Genomic DNA, 12,320 nt, shown 5'->3' on the forward strand with positions numbered 1-12,320 from the left:
TTACTTTTCTTGAGTAAAAGTACAAAAGTACTTTTTACTTAAGTAAAAGTAAAAAAAAACTAGATGTTTAATGTACACTGAAAAAAAGAATGCTTGGATTAACTTAAAAATATAGTGCATCATTTTTGCATCCATTTTTTAAAGTAAGTATTATATAGAATTTTAAGCAATATATGCAATTGCTTAAAATTTCAAGTAAAACTTACTAAAAAATAGTGGATGAAAAGTATGCACTATATTTTTAAATTAATCCAGCGTATTTACAGTGTACTTAAATATTAAATATAAACCAAAAACTTGAAATTATGAAATGTAGTGGAGTAAAAAGTATGATAATATGCTTTGGAATGTGTGTTTTCTAAAGAAAAACACTGATAAAATACGAATACTTGAAAATGTACTTTTATGTAGAAAGTAAAAAATACTTAAGTAGTGTCCGCCTTTGATAAAGATATCAAGATTATATTTTCATAGAATGTTCTTTACATTACATAGACAGAAAACAGTAAAATAACTTTGGCTGGTTTTGGTCACATTTGTACAGTGTGTTTCAATGATATAAAAATTAAGAATAATACAATGAAAATGCATTGATTCACTCAATCCACTGCCATTATGCAGAAGTAAATCTACTGGGGTGAAATTGTTTGCTGGATATCTCTGCGCTCAGCTGCTCTCCCCTGCGCGCTCCCGTCATCCCCTCCCCTCCAGAGATCCATGCGCTCGGCTCTCGGCTCTGCCTGGAGTTGTCAGTGCGGCGACAGCGGTGCTGAATATGGCGTCAGACGGGATGATTTTAACAAACCACGATCACCAAATCCGGGTCGGCGTCCTGACAGGTAAAATCCAGATTCTTTAAAGTCACCGCGCTGTTTCTTTTAGGGAAGATGTGCCGCGTATTTCCAGCTGTTTGCCAGCGGTGTCTTTTTCCCCAAGCGTGTGTGTATATATATATATATATGTGTGTGTATATGTGTGTGTATGTGTGTGTGTTTTATTTGCTGGTCAGCGGTGATTTAAAGCTTCCCCCCTCTTTACCAGATATTCATTTCCCTGCCAAACCTCCTGCATGGAAAAAGCGGGCACATTTTTATACAATTTAACAGGAGGATAAAGTGTTGTGTGTGAAATAGTTAAATTTGCCCTTTGAATCCTTAAAAATTCCATCTGATGGTGGGAAGCTCGGTGTGCACGCCATAGCATTTCACGATCGCCTGTGATCCAGTGAATCTTGTATCGTTTGTACCTGGCGTTAGACAGCAGCGATAAAGCTGTGATTTATTAACAGAAGCAGAGGATGCAGTGGGCTGATATTAGTGAGGATGCCTGTGAATCGTGGGCAGAATGCTGCTTTGCTGGTTTTTAGCAGTCTTGTTAATGCACATTTGCATTAGCCGGTGATTTCCATCCGCGCTTCGTGGTGCTGTTGTAAAACGAATAAAATGTTTTTAAGCAAAATTCTGCGAATAATTTCCCTTTTGTAAAAAAAATCATGATTATCGCTACCAGCACTGTGCTGCAAAACGATGCCACTTCGTGTTTGAAACCTCCCAAATCGGCCGCGTAATACAGCTGATCATAGAAAGAAACCGTCATTTAAAAAACAACTGATTTTCGCTTGATGTGATTGGTGATAACCCACTCGTGGAAATCCGCTGGTGAAGGTGGTAGAGATAAAAAGAGAGGAGCTCAATCCAGCAGTGAGGGAAACCCCGCTTCACCTCCTCCCTCCATCCTTCCCTCCCTCCCTCCTGCTCGCGCCGGCGGAGCAGCAGCGCTGTCCATGGTGCTGAAATACTCACGCGCGCTGTCCGTGGTGCTGAACCGCATCCAGTGCAGTGCATCGACTGTCGCTGAGTACTCGAGTATTAAATCCTTACATAGTTATTATCCAGGACCATAACGACCATTTTACGAATGACATCCCGTCCAATATTCCAAATTAATGGGCAGCTAATTTTCACTGGTTGATTCTCAAATCATTGGCTGATGATGACCAACACAGGCTGAGTCCTAATGGAGTTATCTGAACATAACAGGTTACTATTAATAAGTCTTTATCAACTTAACTGGACAATAGTCCTATCTTACAATTCATCAGTTTTATTATATTGTGGTTGCCAGGTAAGATATTATTTAGCATTAATTTTGCATGGATAACAAGCCTTCTGGAGTAACGCCCTGACTTGTTCTGTAAACTTATTTACTTTTCACATTGCACTGATCTGATATATTATATATATATTTATATATAACACACCAGAATCCCTAAACAGAGCATGACCTGTGTTCTCTTGTCATTTGCTTTAATGTGAAGACCATATCGAACCAACCCCTGTAAAACTGCTGTCAACACAAGCGAGCAGAGACGCATGCAAAGGCAATCGTCACGCTTGTCTTGTGTCAGATTACTTTTGCGACCCCTTGACACAGAGGTGACATTTACACAGGACGCTTGTCAATATTTGTCACTCAAAATTCTTTCATCGTTGTAATGAATTTCCCATTAGCAGCATGCCTTACCTTCTTCTTCATCTCGTATCAGTATCTCTGAAGGCCTGTTCGGTTGGGGAATATACAGAGAGAAATTATGAGAAAGGTAAAACGAAAGAGATATCACATCCCGCGTGTGTCATCTGACCTTTTAGAAATCTCCTTGTGTCTCTCTCTCTCTCTCTCTCTTTCTTACATAGCTGTTCTGTTTCCATCTAGGTTGCTTTGGGATTTATACTGTAGAAAAGTGATTTCATGTAGTGTCTCCACCTCTGCAGTCACCTTTAAGACTCACAGTCCTCTCTCGCTCACATGCCAATAAAGTATCTATATTATCAGCATTGTAGATACATGGCTATCTTTGGTGAAGGTTTTTAGTGTTGACCTTTGACATCAGTCTACCTGCATGTGCTTGACTGATCATCTCATGACAGAGGACCTCATTCACAACTGTTTCATCTTCAACAATGACAGCAAAGTCATGTGACCAGACCTGTCCTCTTCCCTGGGGTTGAGAGGAGCTTTGGTTGGCATAGCAACACTGTAAAGGATTTAGGAACCTGACAAGCATGCAGTGACTCCAAGATGTAGGGTTGGGTCATAGTTTGGCGCCTGGATATGCTTTAGAGATCTTTTTGTCCGTCTGACTAGTAAAGGCATGCATTTGCTAAACCACATACTTTCAGTCTGATTTGTACTGTTTTTTAAAACACATTTTGAAACACTGGTACGGATAGTCATTGGGAAAATCTAGGAATTATTAATAAACCCGGTCCGTTATGGGTTCGTGGAGAACCACTCTGCTGGAGCCAAATGGAAATTGGCATGTCATTGGTTAAGTAATCTGACATGCTGCAACTAATATGTAATGAAACCAACTGAAATGGTTCTGGCTCGTGCTTGTAGACGTTAGCGTCTAAGTGTTTTGTGGAGTTTGGACTGTTTTGTTCTTCACAGTTTTCAGCACAGTTTCAGCTTTTTTTAGCATCCTCACCTTGGTGAGAACTGACTTAAAAATAAACCCAGTGTGACCTTGAGAAGGTCTGCCATCTTCCTGCCACTCTGCAAAATATGACTTACAAAAGGTCTAAGGAAACTAGTTCAGCTCAGACAACATTTTCGTTGGTCACCAGTCAACCATGCTCAGAATCGCACCTATTACTAGTAGCATTACCATTAATATTGCCAATATTCACATGGTTATAAAACTTCTCCCATAAAGTGACTGACTTGAATGATGTCAAATCACGCTTGTTGAAGGGTGCCGAGATATTACGTCTCTGATCAATTAGACCTAAAATTTTGGTCAGTCAGATAATAAAAGATGCAAAAAAAACTAAACTGCATTGAGGCCTAAGGGCCGACTAAATGACTACCAACACCCTAGCAACCGCTTACATACTAGCTAGCGTTCCAATGTACCGTAGAAGGGACACTGCATTATTTGACAGAAAAATTCATGACATAAAACAACTCAAAAACAAAAAGCTAAACACGTCACATATATTTATAAGGTATATTAGTGTCCTTTATAGGCTTTTTCACCTTTTTCAGGAATGCTTATGAGTTAAATCATCTTCACAATGGTTTACTTTAGAAAGTTGTAAGTCCAAGAAAGGTGTACGACATCGAGTTTTCATAGACACATGTCACCTTTCTGGACATACAGTCATTGTCTGATCTCTATTCACAGCACAACTATTGAAATTGAATCAGCCAACTAAACTACCAATGAGCAAACAGCATCTCTCTCTATCCTTTTAGCTCTCTAGTAGATCTGGATAGCTCAGGATTGTGTGGGAGGCTTTCCGATCTCACATGTGTATTAAAGAGACGAGTATTCGCCACATTTGCACTGAGCGGATAAATTTAGATGCCTGTCAAAGTCATAAATAGAAATAAGTTACAAACCTTATTGTAAAAGCACAAAGAGTTCATCTTCTTCTTTTAACATGCGTGCTTCTGTCTTTCATTAGGAACTGCTGTAACATGCACATCATCAGCAGTAAAAAGTAATTGCTGTCAAGGGAAGGTGAACATGAATCTGTGCGCGTGTTAAGATTAATAGATTGTGACATTGCATGTAATGATATTTTGTAACTGAACTTCTTCTGTATGTTTGTTCATGCAAGACATTTCTCTCAAGCTCTTTTGCAAAGAAAGGCGTTCCTCTGAAAAGTATTCAGACATTTAAGGCACAATGTCATTGTATTAAATACATTTTTTAAAAGCAATATAACATTTAAATAAGCACATTTCTGAAGCAGGTTAGCTCTGAGAAAGGTTCTAGCGGCATTTGTTTGCAGCTGTACTACAGATTTAGGGACTGTCTATAAACCATAATAATTCATCTCAGCGCAGACAGACAGCAAAACCTCAAAACTTGTATTTGTCTTGAGTTGAATTTGTGTTTCTTCTGGTATTGTTGTGTGTGCGTGTGTGCCCGCGTGTGTGCATGCAATTAAACTCATCAGTGATCTGTTCACTTCAAACTCTTACTTACTTCTAGAGGAGTTCAGGGAATCACAAATTTGTAGCTGTTGGAAGTTAGCACAAGTTTTCATACATTTTGTTTCTAGATCTAGATTTTAGGTTATTTAAGTTTAGAATAAGGATTAAAAACGAACATTATGTAAAGTATTAAAGGAAAACACCACAGTTTTTCAATATTTTACTTGATTACCTTAGACGAATTAAAGGTGCAGTGTGTAATTTTTAGAAGGATCTTTTGACAGAAATGCAAAATAATATACAAAACTATATTATCAGGGGTGTATAAAGACCTTTCATAATGAACCGTTATGTGTTTATTATCTTAGAACGAGACCTTTTTATCTACATACATTAGGGTCCCCTTACATGGAAGTCACCATTTTGTGCTGCCAATTTTTTACAGAAGCCCTAAAAGGACATTTTTTTACTCAGTTGTCACTGACGATGACATGTTTGTCCAATGGCGGCTACCGTAGCTTCTCTATGGTCTCGTACACACTGCAAACTTTCTGGAGTGTCAACCGCATTTAAATGCGGGAGTGAATCCCCTGAATGTTCATTTCATGTCTGTACAGAACAAGCCTCACTCCAGAAAATGTGATGATTGACACAGAAATAACCATAGCAACGTTCTGCCGTCTCGCGTGCTTATCACTCACAGCTTTGACCAAAATAATAACAGCGTTGTGTTTTGCAATAAACCTCCGTCTGGGCGTTGTGTATTTTACGCTTTTGTGAGACTGCTTCACAGCGCGCGGTCTTGCATTGTTGCCACGTAAACACCGTTTTGGCGCTTAATCGTTTATGGCTTTTGGCTCATAAAGTGATCAAGTTTTGGGTGTTAATAAATTGTGAGGGTGCCGGTCCCAATATTTTGATCTTTGAGGTAAAGCATTTAGATTTATTTCAGTTTATTATTGGATTTTTCTTGTTCGCTGTTTTTTTTGTGCAAGATCTGGCAAAACTAGTCAGCAAAAAGTGCCTCTGTCATTTTCTGAACCGCGCATACAGAAGACTTTTTCCTCTAAGCATTTATTTTTTCAGAAGAGAGACCTGTCCTGTTTATGATGAACGTTTAAACACTTGATACTAGTTGTTCAGATCGGTTATGTACACACTGTGCAGAGTTTCAGTAAATGCGGTTGTCACTACCTGCATTTTGCAGGAGTTAATTCGGTTGTAGAATGCGGTTGTGAGTCCCGTAAATTACTGAACTGTGTGTGTACAGAACAGGATTAAGCATTAAAAGGTGAAGTGACAACCGAATTAATAAGCAATGTGCTTTAAAAGCGAGGGGTGAGCCGTGGACTAAGCCGTTGGTTGCAATTCGCAGCCTTACCACTAGATGCCGCTAAAATTTACACACTGCACCTTTAATACACATCTTTTTTCAATGCATGCACTTCATCTTTGTACAGTGCATTGTGAATGTGTTAGCATTTAGCCTAGCCCCATTCATTCCTTAGGATCCAAACAGGAATGAATTTAGAAGCCACCAAACACATCCATGTTTTCCCTATTTAAAGACATGAGTCTCGCACGGGTCCACATTTGGAGATCCGCTCCCGCCCGTATCCGCAAAGTTCAGCACCAGATCCGACCTGTCACCCGTGATAATATCAAAGTTAAATCCGCACCCGCCCAGACCTGTTAATATTTTGCCTGTTACCTGACCCGTACCCGCATAAATCACACACGCTAAAATCATTCCAATTAAAGTGCTTTGTTTTCTATCTCGTACCTCTCTCAACATCTCAACAGCGTCATGAATGGTCTAATGAAACAGGCTAAAGTGTGAAACAGGCTAAACGTGTTTTGTACCATTCAAGTAGCCTACCATCGGCACCTAAATAGGCTATGGAACCTGATAACTATACACAAATAGACCTTTTAATGAAAAAAAGAACAAGAAAAAATACAACCTACCTACAAGTCTCGTCTTGAAATGCTTTCTAAGACGTTCCTAGCTTCCGGCTATCAACGGCAAAACTTTATGCAACTCCTGCAATGCTCGCTCCAACTAGGCTACGAGAAGCATCAATAAATGTTGCGCACTGTCGCAGTGGTGGTAACGTGATGGGTCAAATGTCATATGTTGCGTGTGTAATGGTAATTTAGACATACAAACATTGCACATATTTTTATTCACACTACTATCTGCCCGCACGGAGTTAATTATCTGCCCACGTGTTATTTAGAAATGTCACAATCCTCCCATTTTAGACACTTTTATGCTGGTATCCGCGGGTACCTGACCCGTTGCAGGACTCTGACACGAGTAAGTATGGTGGCACAAAATAAAATGTGGCAATTTTTTAAGCGGAAAAAAATCTGAACTATCAACCTCAGCACTTCAACCTCAGTCGGACCATCCCTGTTTGGATCCCAAGGAATGAATGGGGCTAGGCTAAATGCTAACACATTCACGACGCGTTGTACAAAGATTAAGTGCACGCATTGAAAAAATATAGGTATGTATTAATTAATCTAAGTTGAGATAAGAAAATAGTAAAATATTCAAAAACTGTGTTTTTTTCCTTTAAGGACTGTTAATATTGCTCATAAAAATGTTAGTGGTTTGAGGAAACCTCTGATTCTGACTCTATAAAATGTTTTATAACTAGTATTACTAGTACACATGATGAGTATGTAAAGGCTGCTAATGTCATTGGTTGCTGGTGATCTGAATCAGGTGTGTTGAACAAAGGAGACATGCAGGGTTTCAACAGGACCTTAAATTGAGAATCACTGACCACTAAACCAAATTTGTGTGTCAGAAAAAACAATTTCTTCAAAAAATATTAATAAATCAATAAGTCTATCCCTTATGACTTAACTAACCATTATAAAGGCATCCCCTAAAACGTGTGACTAAATGAATTTCTGCAAATACAGTATAGATCACATAGTACATAGATCATTACTCAATACTGCCATCCATGGGTAGGGCTGTGTTATAGAATCTGTGTATGGTCATTTATAGAAAATGAGTGACTGTGACTGTACATACTGAATTAGATAAAGTGCTTCATCAATATAACAGTTCGTTCTATGTAGTATTTGTGGGTGCAGTATACACTCTAAAAATGTTGGGTTGTTTTAAACCCACGGCTGGGTAACTATTGGACAGAACACATTTCTGGGTTTAAATGACCCAAATAATGGGTTGTTTTAGCCATCTGATGGGTTATTGTTAATCAACCATGTTGAAACAACCCAGCAGTTGGGTTTAAAACAACCCACTATTTTTTAGAGTGTAAATACTACATCTGACATGTTTTCATTGTCATGTGACCTGTATGTCCTTTGACATAATCATAACAATTGCTATCATAGTTTAGTCTTGTACCTTGTTAAACAAGTACAATAAAATCATTAGAAATACAATGCGTGGTACCTAAATCACATCAAAAGAGCAGCCTGGTTCACTGATTTACTTTTTTATTCACTTTTTTTAATTTGGCAGCTTCTCAGCTCTTGTCACCTTGTAAGATAGAAAAGTATTCATCAGTGCACATTGAGAAATCTCAGTGGAAACAGAAGACCAGTCGGGTATTTCTCACCTACTGAGATTCTGGACGTACTGTTACTCATACTGTATAGAAGGGCTGCTTGATTATGGGTAGAATCATAATCACGGTTATTTTGGTTAAAAAAAATCTAAATTATTTAACACGATTACTGAGTGACTTTAAAACATGCATTTATTTAACTTTTTTTTATTAAAGAACACCCATTTCAATGCTTAAAAACAATGTTATTTTGTGTATTTGGTAATACAATGTGTTTGTGTGGTTTATGGTTTAAAAAAGACACATTATTTTCCACATACCGTACATTTTTGTAGCTCCAGTTTTTACTCTCTTCCTGAAATGCACAGATTTGAAAAGCTCTGTGTATCTGATTGGTCAACTAATCTGTACGTTGTGATTGGTCTGAATACCTCTGCGTCAGCAGGAAATGTGACGCTCCTTACCATGTTTGAAAGATTCGATTGCTAACAGGAGTTAACTTAAAGGCTGTGAGTCTGAAGCGGGAGGAATTATGATAAAGTCGGTCTTGTCTACATCACCAATCCCAGGAAGTAAACCAGACTGATCTCACAAAAAGTGTGTAATAGTCACGCAAAATTTGATTCATTTATTCGTGTCCATGGCACGAAATTCAGCTTTTTTTCGTTCCTTGAGCACGAATGTCTTTTTCTTGATAAATTTCTATAAATAGTTTCTCGTGTCTCTGTCACGACTTTCTTTTCCTTTTATGTATTGTTTCTATTCGTTTTTTTCATATTTTCTTCTCATTGTCGCTTGGGGTTGGGGTAAGAATCACTTTCTGTTACATTTTTAGACATCCTAACCCAAACCCCAACTCCGGGCGAGAATAGTTTTAAAGCGGAAGAAAACATGTAGAAACCAAAACACAAAAGTACATTCTAACCCAAACCCCAAATCTAACCCCAACCCCAAGCGACAATGATTTAAAAATAGGGGAAAAAATGAGAAAACAATACATAAATTGACACTAAAATGAAAGTCGTGCAACAAGAAACTATTTATAGAAATTAATTACGAGTGTCACAAAAAAGACATTCGTGCTCAAGGCACGAAAAAGCTGAATTTCGTGCCATGGACACGAATAAATTAATATAATTTTGCGTGACACAACTTTCCGTGAGATCATGTTGAAGTAAACTGTTGCCTACAATCTCTGTGTTTGTTGTAGTACAAGAAAAGAGATTACCGTTGGAGACGATGACTGGTGTCATCGTTTACTTTGGGGTTTCTACCTTTTGCATATACTAATACACACTTACACACCAAAGGAAATGTAAAAACATGAATTGGACCATAGGTGCTCTTTAAGTAAGTTTTGTTGCAGTGGTGCCTTCAGAAGGGCCATTGGTCAAGCAGCACACAATTTATATTTTATTCGCTCAATAATTGTTTTACCTTAATTATCTTGTTTTTGTAATTGTTTGAATAAATTGAAATAGCGATTAATTGCACAGCTCTACTGTATAAAAGTAAAGTATGCCTCGGATGCAGCAAATGATGTGTTGAGTTTGTATCTTCAGAAAATCAAATATTTAATCTCATTTGTGTAAACATAACGTGACAAACATTATGATTAAATAATATCTGGATTTGAGGGAGTGTTTGGATATGAACAGGCAAACATGGTACTCCTCATTTTCTTCCTTTGTCATCTCAACACTTACGCTGAATGTGTGTATTTACATTAATGCATTTGCCAGCTGTTTTTATCCAAAATGATTTACAGTGCATTACAAGGTATACATTATTTTTCACTATGTGGGTTTGAACCCAAGCGCTGCTAATGCAATGCTCTGAGCTATACAGGAGCACATTCTGAATACTTGAGCTCTTTTAAAAGTGCAGTGTGTAATTTTTAGAAGGATCTCTTGACAGAAAAGCAAAATAATATACAAAACTATATGATCAGGGGTTTATAAAGACCTTTTATAATGAACCATTATGTATTTATTACCTTAAAACCTTTTTATCTACATACACAGAGGGTCCCCTTACGTGGAATTCGCTATTTTTTGCCAGCATGTTTCTGCAGACGCCCTTAACTCTTTCACCGCCATTGACGAGATATCTCGTCAATCAAGAGAAAACGCTTCCCCGCCAATGACGAGTATTTCCGTCTTTCCGCAATACCGCTATTATCCACAACTTTTTAAACCCGGAAGTATTGCTCTATGGCAAGCGGCTGCATGTCCGTGTCTGTTTTAAAGATCGCTCTGAATGGGATCTCTATGAAAAGTCTGTCACAAAAATGGAATTATCTCTGCTTTTTGCTCAAAATTTGGTGTTTTGGCAGAAACCTACCCATATTCAAAAGCTGATTACAAAAGAACTACTGAAGGTAGGATGAAACGTTATTTTTTTTGTTTGTTTGAAATCTAGGGATGTAACGATTCAACTGTGTGTCCCATTAAAAATGCCTGTCTGAAATCGATTCTGAATTGCAAGGCTGCGATTCTTTGTTTAATGCACAGCTTGTGCGTGTACTACGGCATTTGGTCAGTAGGAAGTCCTTATCAATCTAAAATCATAACGAGTTGGAGTCATTTATAACTTGCATTTAAAAAAGCAACACTCTTTACACAAACTTATTTAAAATGTTCTTTATTATCAAGAAAATACCTGAAACAATTTGAAGAACGGCAATATAAATATTCCTGTAGACATTTCCTGGAATAGCATTTGTAATGCTACTTCTTCTGTGGCACAAAGGGAGTTTCTGCACGGGAGCGCCCTCTGGCGTTCGGATGTGCCTGGATTTCACCGTAATTCATTCAAATTCATTCATTGAGAAAACGCGCATTTGCACGGTTAATCGTTACACTCCTATTGAAAGCAGAGGGTCTGTTCTTTCATTTGATATGTTGTTTATATATTTAAAGAACATTTTCTGGAAGGTATTAAACTTTTGTAAAAATCGTAAAAACGCTGGCGCTGGCTGGCAACTTTTTTTAAAAACGCTGGCGGCGAAAGAGTTAATGGACAAACTTTTTTGACTAAGTTTTCTCCCTTAATTAAATGTTTTTCCAATGGCGGCTAACGTAGCTTCTCTATGCGTTTCAAAACGAGGGGTGAGCAGTGGACTGAGCTGTTGGTTGCAAATCGCAACGTAACCACTGGATGCCGCTAAAATTTACACACTACACCTTTAAACACTGTAGATGTTTTTATCCATGTTGATGTTAATTAAATTAAATTACTGTAAGTTTTAAAGACGTAAATCCTTGATTGCATGTTTGTTCCTTTCTTAAAGTCATTCTAGTGGACTCTCTTCTGTGTTAAAGTGAGAGTTTAAACTTACCTGTGGTGAATAATGTAAGATTGTGCTTTTTAAGAGCATGTGTGTGTGTAATGGCACGGGTGAATAATTCAGCCTTGTCTTTCTGTCGAGTGTTTCACTCCCACACTTATAAGAAAAGACACTCAGATCATACAACCACGTCATGAAAACTTAATCTCAGCGCAGCAGGTTTAACTAGTATAACCTGAGGACTAGTTACCCTCGGCGGCTGACCTGAGGTCAGGGCTTTCAGGACACAGCTGCTGATGCTGATGGACAAAGAGTGCTTGAAACTGAACCCAGATCTGCTGAGAAAGCAATCATCTATTACTGAGCTGGTGCAAAGTGTTTTGAGTTTAATCTTGTGTGTTATGAAAGTGTAATATTGAAAATCCTGCTGAGACATTCAGATGTGATTGAAGTCCGTATTTAAACCCTCAACTCTTTCATGCTGGTTGTATGCTACTTAACTCTTTTCCCGCCCTTGCCAAATTAACTCATCA

At 38.1% G+C, this 12,320-nt stretch overlaps 1 protein-coding gene across 3 annotated transcripts in view; it reads left to right on the plus strand.

Moving 5' to 3' along the window:
- Positions 1 to 681: 681 nt before the first annotated feature.
- Positions 682 to 12,320, plus strand: part of gphnb (gephyrin b) — a 61,557-nt gene continuing 49,918 nt past the window's right edge. For all 3 annotated transcript variants that reach the window (XM_055186468.2, XM_055186469.2, XM_055186470.2), the window contains exon 1: positions 682 to 839. In XM_055186468.2, coding sequence (XP_055042443.1) covers positions 776 to 839 — 64 coding nt within the window. In that variant the 5' untranslated portion in view covers positions 682 to 775. The remainder of the gene's footprint in view (positions 840 to 12,320) is intronic.

The sequence above is a fragment of the Misgurnus anguillicaudatus genome, chromosome 18, assembly GCF_027580225.2.
Source record: "Misgurnus anguillicaudatus chromosome 18, ASM2758022v2, whole genome shotgun sequence".
NCBI classification, from domain to species: domain Eukaryota; kingdom Metazoa; phylum Chordata; class Actinopteri; order Cypriniformes; family Cobitidae; genus Misgurnus; species Misgurnus anguillicaudatus.